This window comes from Mauremys mutica, chromosome 9 (assembly GCF_020497125.1).
Source record: "Mauremys mutica isolate MM-2020 ecotype Southern chromosome 9, ASM2049712v1, whole genome shotgun sequence".
Lineage (NCBI taxonomy): Eukaryota > Metazoa > Chordata > Testudines > Geoemydidae > Mauremys > Mauremys mutica.
Window position 1 is genome coordinate 69,085,564 of NC_059080.1, and position 19,146 is coordinate 69,104,709.

The 19,146-nt window shown below is 42.2% G+C and overlaps 1 protein-coding gene across 1 annotated transcript in view; it reads left to right on the forward strand.

Annotated features, from left to right (window-relative positions):
- LOC123376834 (guanylate cyclase soluble subunit beta-2-like) overlaps nucleotides 1-14,684 on the forward strand; it is a 29,632-nt gene extending 14,948 nt beyond the window's left edge. Inside the window, exons 9-16 of the mRNA XM_045029076.1 lie at nucleotides 1,267-1,483; nucleotides 3,636-3,956; nucleotides 4,720-4,868; nucleotides 11,239-11,385; nucleotides 11,656-11,810; nucleotides 13,112-13,326; nucleotides 13,412-13,534; nucleotides 14,533-14,684. Of these exons, the coding sequence (XP_044885011.1) occupies nucleotides 1,267-1,483; nucleotides 3,636-3,956; nucleotides 4,720-4,868; nucleotides 11,239-11,385; nucleotides 11,656-11,810; nucleotides 13,112-13,326; nucleotides 13,412-13,534; nucleotides 14,533-14,684 (1,479 nt within the window). The remainder of the gene's footprint in view (nucleotides 1-1,266; nucleotides 1,484-3,635; nucleotides 3,957-4,719; nucleotides 4,869-11,238; nucleotides 11,386-11,655; nucleotides 11,811-13,111; nucleotides 13,327-13,411; nucleotides 13,535-14,532) is intronic.
- The last annotated feature ends 4,462 nt before the right edge of the window (nucleotides 14,685-19,146 follow it).

The window sequence follows — 19,146 nt, forward strand, 5'->3', positions numbered from 1 at the left end:
ATGTAGTAAAAGGTAAATGAAAATCAGGCAGTTTAAGCCTTTTAAGGCATCTTATCAACACCACTGCAACCACATTCTTTGTGCCGAATAAGGTCTTGCTCCCATCAACTGGGGCAGGTCCTCAGCTGGGGTGCAATTAACTTAGTCATGGAAAGTGAATTGCTTGTTGAGGAGAAAGTCCCAGGCCCTGCTGAAATTGGGGTCATATATTATCATCAGTTTCAAAGACACCTCTCAAACCCTTAAAAACTGATACAAGATATGGCCTGAAGAAAGTAACCATAGGTCAATGGTGCCCATTACAAAGTTAGTATTTGCCACCACAGTTATTTTCTCTTCTGAGTGTAGGTCAATACTGTGATCTCTCTCAGATCTCCCTTTGCAGTAGCTGCTGGCAAAGGCTGACTTGTTAATTTGTTTTTGTAATTATAGTATTTAACTATAATGAGTGGTATATCTTTTTAAAAGGTTCTAGAAGCACCCATCCCAAATGCTGAATGTCCCTTACAAAACTTAAGATTATAACAATGAGTTTGAAAATCACAGAAAACAGCTTAAATCTGCTACCACTACCGTAAATCATGAAACCATGGCCATATGAGGAACAGAAAAGAGATCACAGCATAGCAGATTGTAGAAACAAACATAATATAATCCTCTTTAATGTTAGAATTAATTTTTCTCCAAAGTCACCATGACATTGCTATAGACCCTAGGGAGCTGGCAATTGTGGGGAGACAAGGAAGGAGCTTAACGAGTCTTAGAAAAAGTATGATTTATATAACATTACGGAACTGAACTGAACATCACTCCGTGCTTTCTCATTACTAATTGTTGATGTTCTACAGCATATCATTGATGGAAAATTGACTTGAATCTCCTCTCACTTGTACTGGTTTTAAGCTTCATTGGGATTGGTTGAGTTACACCGGACTTACACTGGTGTAAGCAAGACAAAGATCATACTCATTACTTGAATATAATTGATATTTCACTGAAGATTAATGTTTGGAATCAGCAATATATATCAAGGACACTTGTATGATTATAACACTATTTCCTAGTTCCAAGCTAACATTCTATGTTATGTTATTCTATAAGAGAGAAGCAATGCAGAGAAATGAGCCATGTACTTGGGCGGTGAGACGGTTGAAGCTAAGTCCATTTGAAAATAGTGATCATGTATTGCAAGTAATGGTTCAGATGACTGGTAGCTGATCCCAAAGAGGACATGAAATGTAACCTGTGGCCCATGTTGTTTTAAAGCTCAGAGTAAAGCAAGCTGGGGTGAGCATTCAAAAGATTGTCCCTGGCCTTCAGACCATGGGCATTCGCCTGGATCATTACTTCAGTATCGTGCACCCAGAAGTGACATTCACCATCTCTAGCGTTCAGAAGTTTATCAACAGTCAATTTGTTTTCCGGACTAGGAGAGAGATGATGCCAGAGTCATGGAAACAACGTCCAATGCTAGAGCTGAGAGGTACTTAATTTTTTCAATGAACATACATGGCTCTTGCTAAATCAAGAATAACAGTAGAATTGAATTGGCTGATTTCTCCTCCCTCACTGCATTAGACAAATAAATGGCAGCTGTTTGTACAGTATAGGAGAGATGAGTGATACTTTAATACACTCATGGACAAATCCTGCCCCTCCCTCTGCAGGTGTTGTGGGTTCTCTGTCAAGAGAACCAATAAGATTCCATGTGTGGAAGGCTGAGGTATTGGGGATGCATAGAAGTGCTCACCCCAAAGCATGGAACCCATCCTTTTAGGGGCTTCCTGACTTATTGGGGCAAGGCAGACAGTGAGTGGGGGCAGAATGAGAAGGTAGCTCCCTACATAAACCCTCTGGTCCTTCTCCTTTGTTGTGTATGCGGTAGGATGATAAAATAGAAGCTATTTTAGCCATTAAGTTGAGGCAATCTTTGCAGAGTAGTTCTGCTGCCACTCCATGGTCCCTCCCACTTGTCCCGGTGGATATCCCCAGCATGCAGCCAAGACCATCTGCTTCATTGGAAGTTTGAGGTGTGCAAGATCAGGCGCAGAGAGATCAGTTCTGCTGTCAGTACCACTTGCAGGGGAGCTGGAACAATTTGTATAGTGAGGGTATAGGGTAAAAAATTACACTGGCAGCCAGCTTCCCTCCCTCCAGCACCTCCTGCTCACTGGCAGCCTCGCTGATCTGCTCCTCACTCTCCCTCCCACCCGCTGTGATCTAGTCAGTTTCTCTTTTTGTTTATAGTCATTTATACTTTCTGATTCTCATTTCTGTCTGTTTTTCTCCCTTATTTAAAAATACAGAACAGTTTAAATTATAGTGACAAAGAAATCACTTCATTTGATTGGTTTTCTTTCAGAGAAAATGGTATTGAGTGGTGCTCTGATTGGTCCATTTAGTTGCAACAGAGTTTATATTTAAAAGGAAAGGAACAATGTGTTTGTGCCCTCACTTTGCTTCTTTAATACATAAAAAAGAAGGCCTGAAAATTTTATTTTCTCATGTTTTGTCTTAGAAGTATCATGCATGTCAAATGTGGTCTTCCCTGGTTTTGCTGGAGATCTTTTGGAAGGTTTCAGAAGTGTATTGAGTAAAAAAAATGTTAACGAAATAAGGAGTTCTAAACAGAGTAAAAATTACATTTCCTCCCAGCTATTTACATTTAATTTCTGTGGTATCTGTTATGTCATAAATCTTTTAGTTCTCCAGTTATCCATACAATTTCTCAAGAAAAACACAATAGGTAAGACTTGAATTTCTAAGAAAGAAAGAAAGAAAAAATAAATCTACCTATCCTTCAGGCATTCTTTATATATCATAAAGAAGCAAAAAAGAGCATGAACTCAATTTTTACCCTTGCAAGTCACCATTAAAACTCAGTAATTCTCTCCTGTGCCCACAGATAAAGTAAAAACATATAGTATATCAGGCATATTGTCAATGGGAAAGAAACTCTCATAAGAAAAGTAGTCATATTCCCTTACACTGGGTTTAAAAAAAAAACGGGTTCAATGCCTGACTCTGCCATAGACTTTCTGGGTGAAAATCCAGGCTCCGCTGAAGTCAATGGGAGTTTTGACAGGCATGTTGTAAGCAATGAGCGAGGGAGGAGAGTAGTTTCTAGTATAGAGAAGATAGAGTGGGTCAGGATTACGCACCTTCCAGAGATTGCAAAAAGCCACTGCTTCCTGCCCAGCACAGCACAGCATCCTTAGGAATCTGACTGAAACTGTAGGAAACTGAGGGTATGTCTGCACTGCAATTAGACACCTGTGGCTTGCCCATGCCAGCTGACTCTGGTTCGTGGGCTGTGGGCTGTTGAAGTGCAGTGCAGATGTTCCAACTCGGGCTGCAGCTTGGGCTCTGGGACCTTCCCACCTTGCAAGGTCTTAGAGCCCAGGGTCCAGCCGAGCCCAAACGTCTACACTGCAATTAAACAGCCCCACAGTGAGAGCCTGAGTAAGCTGGCATGGGCCAGCTGCAGGTGTCTAATTGCAGTGCAGACAAACCCTGACAGTCCCCAAGGTGACATACACCTAAAGATAAGCCATTGTCCTAAGGGCTAAGAATCCTATACTATTAAAACTAGGCTGTTGAAAGTTTTCACTTTCTTTTCCAATTGTTCTAAACAGGCCAGATGATCTGGATGGAGTCTCTGCAGTGCATGCTCTATCTCTGCTCACCTTTATTGCGCACCTTGCATGAGTTGGAAGAGAGACAGATGCACATTGCGGACATAGCACCCCATGATGTTACCAGGGATTTGATTCTTCTCAACCAGCAAAGACTGGCTGAGATGGAGCTCTCTAACCAGCTGGAGAGGAAGAAAGAAGAACTGCGGATACTCTCAAAGCACCTGGAGGAAGAGAAGAAAAAGACAGAAGCTCTGCTCTACGCCATGCTTCCAAAGCATGTGGCCAACCAGCTAAAAGAGGGGAAACGAGTTGAGGCAGGTGAATGAATATGATACATGTATTTAAAAAAGCAGCCCTGTCCTTAATATTAGATTTGGGAACTGTGCTGTTACCCAGAGCTGGCTCCAGGGATGTGCAAACTATGTAGCCTCAATGATACTCCCCTTTCCGGCGGCTGCCCATTCAGCAAGCACAATGCTGGTGCTCTGAGTGGCACCAATAAAGCAGGCTTTGTTTTGACCTATGTAGAAGATGGGAGGTGTGAGTGTGACTGGAGAGCTATAGGAAAAAGATTGAACAAATTGGCCGTACAGTACCTCTACAATGCTTTGTTCCTCTAAAAAAATGTGTAAGCCCAGCACTGGCCTGATTTAGGAAAACATTTTTATTCTTATTTAGGACAGCATTTAAGCATATGCTTAAATTCCACTGAAATAAATGGGCCTTAAGCACAAGCTTAAAGTTAAGCATGTGCTTAAGTGCTGCCTTGAGTAGGGATAGAGTAAAGAATGTGCTTAAGTGCTTTGCTGAATCAGGCCCATGTGCTTAAGCATCTCTAGACAGCTTCCTGGATTGTCTAAGACGTGCTGCAGTTCTTACATTTGATACGTTATTAAATCAGATCCTCCCTTACCAATATGGATCTTAAATGAATCATTTTATTTGCTAAAAATGTGGTGAGAAAAGCAATCTCAGCAAACAAGTCTCGTGTGTGCATAGTAGCCACAGCTACTGATTGGTCCAGCCCATCAGAATTATTTATAAATGGAAGGAGTACTAACACAGACCTTTCTGTTCACAGGAGAGTTTAAAGAATGCACCATATTGTTCAGCGATGTTGTGACCTTTACCAACATTTGTGCCCAGTGTGAGCCTATTCAGATAGTCCTCATGTTAAATTCAATGTATCTACGATTTGACAGACTAACCACAGTGCATGATGTCTACAAGGTAATTACTTATTTACAAAGGCTGCAGCTATTTTCATGAAACTGATTTTTGGGAATTGCAAAGGGTTTCGGTAACACATGCAATATTGGAGTTTATGGTGACCTTGGAGGAGGTCAGGAAACTAGAGGAATGTAAGTTTTTAATAACTGTTGCTGCTATTTCAATGTTGCTCTATTTAATTAAAGCAAATTTTTTTTTTCAGTTTTGTAATGAAAACTAGCCAACATGCAGAGACTGTAATTAAATGTGCTAAAAAGATTCAAACATGAGTGGAACCGGGCCTGCCTCATTTCCTTGACTTCATTTAGCTCATTCTGAACCCACCATTCCCCTTTTGGAGCTATTCAGAGTGGCAGATTTTAATCTCTCTTGTCCTTGACCTGGTACTCCAGCAGTTACTCACTCCTTATTTTGCCGTCACTGGGGTAAGGACAGTTGATCTCTTTTTTCCCCAGAAAAGCCTACCTATAAACCGAAGGTGATAGGACACTTATTATATCACCTTCTGATACCAGTCCAAAGTGGTAAAACTAGTTGGATTGCCCATTTTGGATAGCTTGGATTGTTCACTTTATGCCCAACCTGGCTTAGATCATTGTCCTGGACATGCAGAAAAAAAGACAAAATGCAAGAGGTGTGTCTTAATTAGGCCACAACTTTATACTTAACTCATCTGGTAACTAACTGGCTGTAACTCACACAGTGCAAGTCATGACTACTTCCTTAATTGGTTCTACCTGGTGGAGGGCTGCCGTCAGCTCCCCCTCACCCAGCTGGTCCTAGCCTGTTGCTGGGACTCCACTGCACTCCCCTCTAATGAGAGTACAGGGGCTGGGAAAAGGGGGTCATTTCTTTGCTGTATCAGGCGTTGGGAGCCTCAGGCCTGTTTCCCAGCTTCTTTAAGGAATGTCTTCCAACTCTGCTTTCTCAGGGAACCAGTCCCCTATGGAAGGAGTACCTGGATTGGATACATGCCACCTGTTGAGTTGTGACCACTTGAACCTTACCCCACTGGGTCTCTGAGCTGCTGTGGGGAAGGCAAAAAATCTCACCCCACCCTGGCCAGCCTGGTGGTGAGGGAAAAATTCCCACCCAGCCCCCAAAAAGGCAACTGATGCAATGCTCACAATAGACCAAGGAACTCAGTGGCCTGGGCTCAGACTGGACGGCAGAGTTTATATACCCTCCCTCAGGTGCACAGTGGCCAATGACTTAGCTGAGCTCCACTGGCCTGCCCACCAGGAGCCACTACCAGTCCAGACAAAGCTGTCCCTGTGGCTGTGGGGGGGCTGCAGTGTCTTTTTAAGTATCTTCTTTCTCTGGCAGTAACATTATCAGCTAGATTGGGGTAGGCAATCTATGGCACGGGTGCCGAAGGCGGCACGCAAGCTGATTTTCAGTGGCACTCACACTGCCTGGGTCCTGGCCACCAGTCCGGGGGGCTCTGCATTTTAATTTAATTTTAAATGAAGCTTCTTAAACATTTTTAAAGCCTTATTTACTTTACATACAAAAATAGATTAGTTATATATTATAGACTTATAGAAAGAGACCTTCTGAAAACGTTAAAATGTATTACTGGCATGCGAAACCTTAAACTAGAGTGAATAAATGAAGACTCGGCACATCACTTCTGAAAGGTTGCCGACCCCTGAGCTAGATCCAATTAACATCTTAGAGATGAAACTTTCATCAAAACGGAACGTGGGTATTTTCTCCTTAGTCAGATCTTGGCTGGCATAATCGGCTTAGCTCCATGGACTTCTGAAGTCTGAACATCTGGCCTGAAATTTATATCCCTCCCCCTACAGTTGCAAATAGCTACGCAAGTACATCCAAATTTTGAAGTCTTTACTCATTCCTTACTCAGGCAAAACTCCCAGTTAAACCCATGGGAGCTTTGGGGAAGAGTAGGTTACAGTTCCAAGGAGGGAATGAATTATTGAAACTGATCAAAGGCACTTACCTAGCCCCAGCTAATAAAAGTCGGAAGTTATGAATAAATCCAATTAAAGAAAATCTCTTGGCACAGCATAGATATAATTAGAATATCTATTTGCATTAGTGACTTTGGCTGTTAATTTTTTAATTTACTATAGAAAATAACTGGCATTGTCATTAAGTGGACTACCTTGATGGGAACTATCTATAGCTAAACAGTTTTCATGCCTGGCATACTATATTGTTTTAAGTAGTTATGTTAATGGGGAGCTCATTAGGAATTTGGTGCTTGCTATATTACTGGCTTTCAGGAAAAAACCCACCAGTAAATCCAATTTAAGCTAATCACTCATGTAATGATAATGAATGAAACACTGAAACCTCTTAAGAGTTGTTTAGAGAATTTCTTCACAGCATAATGGCTTTGTACAATGAATTTAATACTTTTGGGATTTCTGTGGTTCAAGCAACCTTTTTATATTCCTGGCAAGGGCTCTGCATAATCTCTTTGCAGGGCCAAATCCCAAAGCACTTTCTTAGGCACAACTTCCACTCACTACAATGGGATCTATGCCTGAGTAAGGACTACTGACTTTGCCTATAATAGAGATTATGGGGAAATCCCTAGGTTGCAGTAGGTTGCTTGAAGACAACCTGGTCCTTTTGTAAGGAAGGTTAGGCCAGACCAGCACCACACAGCCTGCTTCACACCGCATTTTAATATATTCCTAACATTTGGATAGTTTTTCTGAACTATCATTTGACAAGTTTAATAGTAATTGTCACTGAAGAATAGCCCCTAACTTACATTTTTCCCTAAAATATCCTTTTAAAACCCAATTTGTGAATTAGCCAGCCATGTATGAATCATCGTCGCTCCGATAACCGCATTGGTCATTGGGACACCATTATTGATGAGCAATCAAACAATTGTCTCCACCCCTGATGATTGTGTCAGTGCTTGAGTCTCTGCGAAGTCCATTCCTCTCCACTCTTGCCACTATGTTGCCAATCCATCTCTTCTGTCTACCTCTTCTTCTCGTCCCCTGTACTGTCCTTTGGAGGAGGATCTTGGATATGCCAGATGATCTTGTTACATGGCCGCACCACTTCAGCTTGCGCTTCTTCACGTTCATCAGGAGGTCTTCATGTGACCCAGCGCATTGGATGATGATGTTGCGGACCTCTTCATTTAGTGACCTGGTTTTGCCCAGGATTTTATGGAAGTATCTCATCTCTTCTACCTGTATTTTCCGTTCAAGTTCTGCCATAAGGGTCCATGTCTCGCACACATACAGAAAAATGGAAATGACCAATGTGTGCAGCAGTTTCAGTTTGGATTCCAGGGAGATGTTCTTATTCCTCCAAATTGGCTTTAGCTTTGCCACTGCTGCTGCTGTTTGTGCAGGTCTTGCCAGAATTTCTGCCTTGAATCCTTCATCAGTGATGGTTGCCTCCAAATACTTGAACTGTTTCACTGTCTTCAGCTCTTGTCCACTGACAGTGATATGTGAGCTGATCCCATCACATTTGTTTGTCATGAACTTGTTTTCTCTGTACTGATTTCCATGCCGTATTTTGCGGAGGTTTCATTCAATCGTTTCACAAGGTTGGCAAGTTCATCTTTGGTGCCTGCCAGGCCGTCAATGTCATCAGTGAACCGAAGATTTGAGATTGTTCACCCCCCAGCGCCGACTCTGCATGTTTGATCTTCCAGGGCATCAGTCATTATGCACTCCAAGTAGATGTTGAACAGAATGGGCAAAAGAAGGCAGCCTTGCCAGGCTCCAACAGTGGTGCAAAACCACTCTCCTATTGTGCCATTGACGAGAACTACGCTGCTGGCCTTGGCGTACAGTTGTTTAATGGAAAGAATAAGCTTATGAGCAACATTGTACTTCTTCATGGCTGGCCAGAGAGCTTCGTGCTACACTCTGTCAAACACCTTCTTGAAGTCAACAAAGACGTGGTAGACGTCCTGCTGGTGTCGTAAGTATTTCTCACATAGAACACGAAGATTGAAAATCTGTTCTGTGGTACTTCTTCCGGCACGAAAGCCAGCCTGTTCTATAGCGATGATATTCTCCGCTTGTGGCTTCAATCTGTTCAGTATGACTTTCAACATCACTTTGCTGGGATGGCTAATTAAGCTTGTGGTCCAGTAATTTTGACACAATTGCATGTTGCCTTTCTTTGGCAGAGTGATGATTAGTGACTGTGTCCACGTGGAGGGCCACTCACTGGTCTGCCAGATCTTGTTGCAGATCTTGGTGAGTACATCTATATTACTATTTCATCAGTTTTGGCCGGGATGTTGTCAATACCTGTAGCCTTTCCATTTCACAGCTGTCTCCACTTCTTCATGCAGTATTGGAAAGTCACCCTTCTCTGTTGAATTTGGGCTGTCGAGGACACTAGGCTCTCCATTTGTCTGGTGGTTGTATAGGTCAGAGCAATAGTTTGTCCACCTGCTGATGATGTCCCTTTCTTCTGTAAGACTGTTCCCTTTGTCTTGAATGCATTAGCTTTGGCCCATCTTTCCTTCATCAGATCTTTTACAACCTGGAAGGCTCATTTGCTAATTTTATTATTGATACTCTCTTCAGTTTTAGAGCATTGTTTTTCAATCCATATCTCCTTGGTCACTTTCATTCCTTTTTTGATCTTTCTGCCAATTGCTCTGTATTTATCAGCTCCCTCACTACTGTTCTTGTCTCTCATAAGTTCTCTTCTAATGTCATACATTTGTAGTATTTCATTTGTGACCCATGGTTTTATCTTCTTACGGTGTTTCCCAAGGATGTCCATTGCCACCTCATTCGTTACAGTGTTGAAATTGTTGGTCATTGTTTCTACGTCTTCCTCTAGAGCAAGCAGCAGGGCAAATTTTCTGCCGATCATTGCTTGGAATGATTCTGCAATGTTTCAGTCTTTGAGTCTTTCTAAGTCAAACTTGGTTCTGGTGAACTTTAGCATGATGATTTTCTTTAGATGCAGCCAAAAATTTAGCATCACAAGGTTGTGATCACTTCCAATATCAGCACCGGGGAAGCTCCTTGTTTTAGCTCTGTTATTCTCAGAACAAAATCAGTTTTGCACCATGATGTAGTCGATCTGGCTGTGATATAGACCATTAGGTGCATGCCATGTTGATCATCTGGATAATTTATGTGCTCCTAATGTGTTTGCAAGAACCAGATTGTTATAGCTGACAAACTCCAATCCTCTCTCATTGGTTACCACATTACAGAAAGGGCCACAATAATCTCGCCAATCTGCCTGTGTGTCAATACCCACTTTAGCATTCCAATCTCCCTCTACAATCAGGATATATTTCTTGTGTACCTTATCGATGATGTCTTGGAGCTGATTGTAAAAATCTTCAATTTGCTCATCATTATAGTTTGTTGTAGGGGCATATACTTGTACCACTGTAATATTAAACAGTACTGCCTTTAGACAGATGGAAATAAGCCTTCTGGACATTGGGTGGCATCCTAATACTGAATTCTTTATATCTTTATGCACAAGAAATCCTACGCTGTTGACATGTTTGTCCTCTCCATTGTAAAAGAGTACATAGCCTTCTTCCATTAGTACCTCTCCAAAGTTCTTCCATCTGACCTCAGAAATTCCTAGGAGGTGCCAGGTGTATTGTTCCATTTCATACGTGAGTTCTTTCAACCTCCCTATTTGTCTCCATGTCCTTACATTCCATGTGGCTATGGTGATGTTATCTCTTCCACGGATCCTCTTTGTTTGGGTTACACCAGTAATATACTTGTCATGTCTGCCCTTGTGGGAGACGGATGGCATGGTCATTATTAACCCCGGGCTGCGATCAAACATGGTTGACTTGCTCATCATATGGTGTGTCTTGGGCAATTTTCTAACCTGGCAGAGCCCATCCCTCTCCAGGCAGCCCCCTTTTAGTCGCCTCTTACGACATGCAGGAGGAGCAGTGGGCCTATTCTGTCCCCAGAACCACAGGGAAACCATCTATGAATAGCATTCAGTAAATCCATTAGACTAGCTGCTGCCTCAGTGATTCATGTGTGGAGGTGTGCATGGATGTTCCCACCCTGAGTTGTAGGGGAATGCTTTCACAGCACTGTTCCTCCACTTCCTCAGGCCCCCACAAAGAGCCCTCTGTAGAACCAGGATTGAAGGGGCAGAGATGGGGCAGGAACTTTTTCACTGCAGAACCAAGGGACACATCAGACCCAACATCAGCCTTGTAGAAATCAGGCTGGAAAAAGGCTAGAAAAAGGCTGGGGGTTCCCTCCACTGTGACCTCTCAGTAGCTGAGAGCAACCTCTGAAAGGGAAAATGGGGCAGCTGCAGGCAAAGAGAGTCCCTGCCCCTGAAAAAAAAATCTCAGAATTAGAAGTATTTAGAATACTCATCTGTGTTTCCCTAAATATTAAAGGTGGAGACAATAGGTGATGCCTACATGGTGGTAGGAGGTGTCCCTGTGCCTGTATCTACTCATGCTGAGCGAGTTGCCAACTTTGCCCTGGGAATAATCATAGCAGCCAAAGAAGTGAAGAATCCGGTTTCTGGAAAACCTATCCAAGTGAGTCAATACCACAGAGATGTACATATTTCCACGGGCTGTTTGGGTGAAAGGGTTGTTGTGTGGTAAATGCACTGGTCTGGGACTCAGCAGAGCTGTGTTTTGTTTCTTTGCGACCTTGGGCAAGTCCCTAGAGCCACATCTTGATAAATTGCCTGATTTTTCAGAGGTGCGCCCCACTGTATTAGCATTAATAGATAGATGGTTGGTTAACATTTTAAACGGACACTAAATAGGTGATATTCTGGGTTTCTTTGTGTCTTTGTAAAGATTAGAGTTGGGATCCACACAGGTCCTGTCCTGGCTGGAGTAGTTGGAGAAAAGATGCCTCGTTATTGCTTGTTTGGAGACACCGTGAATATAGCTTCCCGGATGGAGAGTCATGGGGTTCCAAGTAAAATTCACCTTAGCCCCACTGCCTATTAGTGAGTAATGCTCCTTCTTTACAGTTTTGCTGGGAAATTTTGCATTGCGTTTTAGATGTAAATCCCACTGTCTTCCATAACTTACTCAGTTTTAACTAATACTTCATTACAATAATCAGTTCTTGTAAAACAGTTTTATTTGTCCAAATTATTTTGAGGCAATTAGATTAGGGTGAAATTTACGGTCCCTGCAAAAAGACAGATTACTCTGATTCTACATTTTAGAATAAAACATTTCAAATATATTTTTCCATATCTCATGTGAATACATAATACATAACAGTGTGATTTAAAGGCTCATTAGATCATCTAGGCTGACCTACAGAGCCAAAATAAGCCATAGAATTTCATCAGTTTATCCCTGTACTGAGCCTGATAACTTGTGACATAACAGTTTTATTGGGATTTATTTAGCATGAGCTACATAAACCACTGTATTTTTTCCACCCATGAGGAATACGGACTTCTCAATGCCAATAAAACCTTTATACCACACCTCCATATTGTCCATAAAATCAGAGCTTTTGTTCACTAAGAATCACTTAATTGGCCCCTTTCCCTAGTTTTTGCTCTCTGTTTTCTAAAAATAAAGGATTAAACTCTGTTCATCCAAGTTTGAAGCATAATGATAATTTCTAGTATGTAATATATGAAGTTTGCCATCAGAAATACTTAGTTAAACTACATTAGGGCAGATAGGGTGACCAGACAGCAAATGTGAAAAATTAGGACAGGGGATGGGGGGGGGGGTAATAGGAGCCTATAAAAGAAAAAGACCCAAAAATCGGGACTGTCCCTATAAAATCAGGACACCTGGTCACTCTAAGGGCAGAAGAATTAGTCCAACCTGTGTTTTGGACAATTGCATATCATCCTATACCTGCTCTATATAAAGCTCTAATTGGCAGGTGAATCCCACCTCAGCCATTAATGTACATTTTACCATAGCTTCATGGACAGTAAGAACCTTACATATCAAGCGAGAATTTGATTTTGTTAAACCTTATTAGCGTCTGAGACCAAGTTGATTAAATTCATTGACTTCAGTGAGCTTTGGATCAGGCACTTTGTGTATACATGCATAAGCAAACCATGCCTTGTTCTGAATAAAGAAAACAGTTTTAGAACAAAATCCTTCTCAGTTATTTGTAGGGAATCGCAACTCTACTACCCTGGTCTCCCCACCTGTTTTAGTTTAATTGCTGATATACACCATGCTATTCTGAGAGGAGAAGGCTAAGAATCTGATATTTTTTGCTCGGTATTAGCCCCTTTTAATGTAATTGTTATTATTGTTCTAGCTGCCTAAAGGACAAAAGTTTTGAGATGACTGAAAGAGGAGAGATTGAAGTGAAGGGCAAAGGGAAAATGCATACATATTTCCTGATTAGAAACAGGACTGCAACTGAGAATGAGATCATGGGAAACCCAATAAAGGAATCAGATTCTGACCATGAATCTGTTCAGTCCTTTCATGAGTCCAGGATCAAAATGATACAAAGTTCATGTCAGCAAGGTAGAGTTGGCACAAAAGAAAACCAATTATTTCCACAGTCTTTTAATTCCAATTAAATTAAATGTTTGTTCCCATCTTCCCTCAGCTATGCAGCCCAATTCAGACCAGGATCAGCCGCCAACCATAGCAATGAAGTACATTGATAGTCCCACAGAAACACAAGCCAGTTACAAAGGAAGAAGTCAAGAAAGAATTAAGGATTTAACAGGTATTTTCTTTGTTACTGAATATTCAAATAGTGGAGTTAGAAAGCATTTGAGACTTGATCCTGCAAACTGATCATATTACTCATGTGAACAGTCATTGCTTACATACAGATGCATTATGTCAATGGGACTCCTCACATCAGTGGCTGCTTAAGGCTAACCATCCTGCACGTTGTTTGGGGCTGACCATATCCATCTTCACAGTAATCCCAGGCTTCAGGGATCGGCTAGGGAGAAAGAATGTTACAGTGAGACTATTATGACTACCATTATCTTTAATATTTTGAAGGTCCCAGTGAAGTTGTTTCTGGGATCCCGTGCAGTGGTCAAAGCCGAGTGAAATGGGAAAGGGTGTTCTCACTGCACCAGCCAAGGAGGAGGGGGAGCCGCTAACCCAAACCAAGAGAGGAAAGGGCACAAGTCACCCTTGCCAGAGAGAGGATGGGGAGCTCTGATTCCTACCCCAACCTCCTGTAATTTTATCCGTTGGCCCCATCTCCTCAGTCTGTTTTGACCCAAGTACACTCAGGATTAATTCCTCAAACATGGGGGTCTTCTGCAAATCAGGTGCCCCCATCAATTGTGCATTCCCATAGCTCTGGAAACTGACTTGTTTGTGTTTTTCTTGGTTATGAGTGGTAAGGTTAATCAAATCTTATGCCTTAAGGAACAAGCCACTCACCTGTGGTTAGGAAGGATTTATTCCCTCATGTACAGCGTCACACAGTTTATCAGGTGCTTTATGGGGAAGTTCACATTCCTGTGAAGTTGCAGGTACTGGCCAATGCTGGAAGCAGAATATCAGATTTGATGAATCCTGCAATCCTACATACAGAGCAAAAATATTTTATGGCTCTTAAATGGACTAAAAAAAGTACCGTACATTTCCCTTTACCTCTGCTCTGCTCATGTGTAACCAGTAATATAACATCCACACACCTGCCATACTGATCCATCTGTGGTCATTAAGAACTCACACAGGAGGAACATTTCTTTACAGGCAAAACGCATGACGTTGAAAGCTACAGATGTCTCCATGCTGGCCAGCAGCCAGGCAGTGATCCTTATCTGCCCAACCAGGAAAGAATCAAACCAGCACCTGAAGAACCACAGAACAGAAATGTCAGATCCAATTTTTGCAATTTAATTTAAGCTGTTGACTTTTAAAGTTAAACAGGGTAAGTGCATTACAATCTACTTCATTTTGCTATCTGGGTACTGATTTTGTATAGAAATTAGTACAAGGGTTTTGTAAAAATGACATTTCTTCAGTGCTTGCAAAAAATACAAAACACTGGAGGATCTCAGGTTTTTTTATTATGGTGTTTACAAGATGCCTTGGACATGGGGTGCTCCTCTGCAAGTGCCGTATTTCTCCAACTCTCCTTCCCCTTGTACCAATTGTGTTCACGTTCTTGGGTTCCCATCCAGTGATCCAAGTACATTGAGACAGGAAAGGATGGACTCGCGTGACTAGTGGCATCCCTGCTCTAATGAGCATTCATAATAAAAGACAAATGCCCTGAAGTGACACCTGCCTTGACTCCAATAGAACTGACTACTTGCCCGAGCAAGGTGAGCAGCGTTTGGCCCACATCCTAACTTTGATACCAGTTTAATAACCGACATGTTCTCTGCAGGGGGATATATCGTGTCCTGGTAGCAGGGATGGACTTGGATTTAATAAAATCAGTATTTCCATTTCACAATAAAGATGGTTTTTGCTTTTTAGTATTTATGGGACACACATCAGTTTACAGTTTTCATACCTGCATTTGTGCTGGACTTGGAAGACCTTGAAAGGAAACACACACTGCTGAACACAAAAGCATTTTGAGCCCAGTTCACCCCTGTGCAGAGGGCCAGTGCAAGGTCTATGCACCACTTGAGGCCTCTAAATAGGGTTTAAGTGGGATATAAGTGGATTTCAATTTATTTCTGAGCATCCCTCCCCACCTAAACAAGATAAATAAAGATCTGGAGCCCAGCAGTGGGGCATGACTTTGCTCCAGACAAGCAGTTCTTTAATTTCACTTAGCCTGAATCTCATCTTCTGCATTAGGTAACTAGATGATTTACCCCCTCAGACCACATTTGATCAAAAGTGGCAGAGGGAAACTACAGGCAGAGTTGCCAAAAAAGGATTTGTGAAATAGGACATAGAAAGGAGCCATGATGGACGTATAGACTGTGACCAAGATAGTGTATGGCAAAAATTTGCCTCTTATTGCACTGCAGCCATCCTAGTATGGATGTAACACACAGCCCCCAGTGGGGGGGGGGAGGTTAGCTTTAGACTCCACCCCCAAATTGATTTAAGGTCTGCAGCTGTGGATTCCTTAATTAAGTAAGTGTGTGAACGTGAATACAGTTTGATGCATTTTGAGCAAGTATGCACCAGGGTGGATAATATGGCTACCGTGCTGACATGCTCTGGGGCATAAGTGTTCCACCTCTGTATACAGGTGCATCTGAGGCAAATGTTCAGGTCTCCTTTAAATACCAAAGAAGAATGTGAGACTTCTGTAAGGAATCTTCCCTCTGCAGAAAACCCAGAGGAAAGTAATGGTATTTCACCAGGTTAAACGTTTCTGTTAAATCTAAAGTAATATGACTTGCCTGGCCACGTGCCCTAGAATGTTAACATTTTATATGCTACATCTGAGCACTGTGGGAGGGTCAGAATTGAACTCTGTTTTATTACTGGTGTGTTTTTAAGCGGGGGCCCCCTGCTCTCTGAGAACTGTGTACTGTTTTGGTGATGGTCACACCCGCTATAGGTTACAGACCTAAGTTTTGTTATTGTGAAACTGGGCAATCTTTGGTGGTGGGTTGTTCCTTAGATCTGTGACATCTGCATTCCAGGCTACATCTTACTAAACCCCTTCTCACTCCGGATACCCTGGAGCCCCTTACTTCCCACACAGAGAGTGGACAAACTGATTTATATACAAATCTCTCAAGAGACATAGAGCCTGACTCTTTTCTCATTCACACTTACTCTCACTGACACTTAATTTGAGGGACCGGCAGTGAAATCAGTGGTGTCTTGTCGGTGTAAGAGGACAACCTGCCCTGAAAGCATTGATCTGTCCTACTAGACAAATAGATTTAATTAGCCTTTCTCAAAGAGTCACATATGGTGGGACAGTGTTCTTGCCAATTATCCCAATTTGGACAAGACAGCTGTAAGATTTGCTAACCGTTCTGGGTCCCCTGGGCAGTTGGGAGTGAAACTCCTTTTGCTGGCAATTTTCCACTCTGGCCACTAGAAACAAGGGATCCTGAGGCTGCAGCAGCTGTCTCTCTTGTTCCTCAGCTGTCTTCACAGCTCCCGTTCCTCTGAGTGCCTCAATGGAGAGAGAAAAAAGGATGCACTCTCCCCAAACCCTGTAACATCAGGGCCTAGACAGCTGGAACAGTTTCAGGTCCCCCTGGTGTAGGAAAGGAGACCATAGAGGGACAGAAGAGGAATGAGAGATCCCACAGGCAACTATCCAGCAGGAGAAGGGACAGATCCTCCAGTAGGGAGTGGAGAAAGGGGTGGGCAGCTTAACAGGAAGAGAAAGAGAGAGTGGGTTGGCAGGGGAAAGAGAAAAGGAACCCACCACAGCTGGCAGAGAAGGAAGTGGGAAGACATCACAGGTGCACAAGAAAAAGAGGAAAGAATGGGGGTGGAGGAGTGTCCCAAGAGAGATGCGAGTTAGGGGAGCAGGCTGCCTTGCTCTCCCTGACTGATTTTCATAAAAAAGATGCCTTCATGCTGTGTAGTCCTTTAAAAAAATCTTTCTTCCAGATAACCAGCTATCAGTCATCTCCTTGCTAGGAGGTGTGAGGATGCAAGGGTCAGCGCATCCCACAGCAGCAAGGGGGCTGGGCAGAGTACGGGGCTCCACTGTGGAAGGGAAATAGTGCATGAATGGCTGAATAATGTCATCTGCCCCTTCTCCAGCTTGGAAGATCACACAACTGCATCACCCATGAAGACCCCTCTAGTCCAGCAGCCAGTAAGGCAAATTTGATATATACTAGGTCATTTTCCACTGAAAACACTGTGAATGTTTAAGATGTGAAATATTTTAAATGCCAGTAACTAGTCCAATTCTGAGCACTATTGAATAATTTATTCCAGGGGTTCTCAAACTGGGGATCAGGATCCCTGTTTTAATGGGGTCGCCACGGCTGGTGTTAGACCTGCTGGGGCCCAGGACTGAAGCCGAAGCCCAAGGGCTTCAGCCCTGAGGGGTGGGGCTCAGTTTACAGACACCTCCCTGCCCAGGATTGAAGCCCTTGGGCTTCAGCTTTGCCCTCCTCCCCCCTGTCCGGCACCTGGGGCGACGGGGCTGGGCTCAGGCTTTGGTCCCCCTTTTTGGGGTCGTGTAGTAATTTTTGTTGTCAAGAGGAGGTCACAGAGCAATGAAGTTTGAGAACTGCTGATTTATTCTGTTAAGTTTTATTTCATGCTGTGTGTGTGTGTGTGTGTGTGTGTGTGTGTGTGTGTGTCTCTCTCTCTCTCTCTGTGTATTTTAAATGTACATGGGCAATGGCTTCAGTATGTACTCTCTTATACAAAGTCCTTCTAATGTCTCTCATCCAGAGATCCATCCAAGATATCCTATGGGCACCTGGTTTTTAAAAATAAATTATAGCTGCACATCATCACATGTTCTTGAAGCAACAAATACCGCTAAAGATGTTGAGATAAGGGGACTAAAATTAAATACTTTGGGTTTTACTTCACTATTCATGATTTTTTTTACAAACACTATGGAAAGTTAGTGCAGGTTTGTGCTCCTAAATCAACTAAGTGCTTTTGAAAATCCCACCCATAGTGTCTTACAAAAGAATCAAAACTTATTGCTAAAAAAGAACCTGGGGTAAAATTTTCAAAAGCACGTAGAGGAGTTAGGCACTTTTGACATTTTTTACCCATAATTAACAATGTAATTTCAAGTAGAACTGGGAAAACAGTCCCAAACTCTCAAAAACTTCCCATTTTTCAGTAACTTTTTCATTGGTTCTGTTCCCCTCACCCCGCTTTTCTATCCACTTGTCATGAACATTGAAGCAATAAAATTTTACACTGGCAAAAATGTTCAAGGAAATTTAATTTCTAGGTTGCAGCTATACTATTTATTACTTCTACTGTGAACAGAGCCCCATTGTGCTAGGAATGAACATACACATAGTAGGAAACAGTCTCAGCTCCAATGACCTTACAATTTAAATAGATGTCGGAAAAAGACTGAGAAAAGAAATCTGATTGCCACTTTACAGATAGGAAACCAAGGTACAGAGAGATTAAGGATGAGATTTTCAAAGTTGTGTAAGGGATTTGGATCCCCAGTTCTCATTAAGCCTGGGATATTCAAAGGAATCTAAGGATGTTAGCTCACAAGGATACAATTTTCAGAAATATCTAAGTGACATAGGAGTCTAAATCCCAGTTTCAAAAGGAAGATAGGCAGTGACTTTCATAAACAAACATTTTAATTTAGATTCCACATTAAAAGAAAAAAATTCTAATTGATTCAGGAAAAAAAAAAATCAGAAAACCAGTGAAACATTTGAACTGAAACAAAACTTTTTATTTGTTTTTAATTTATCTGTGCAA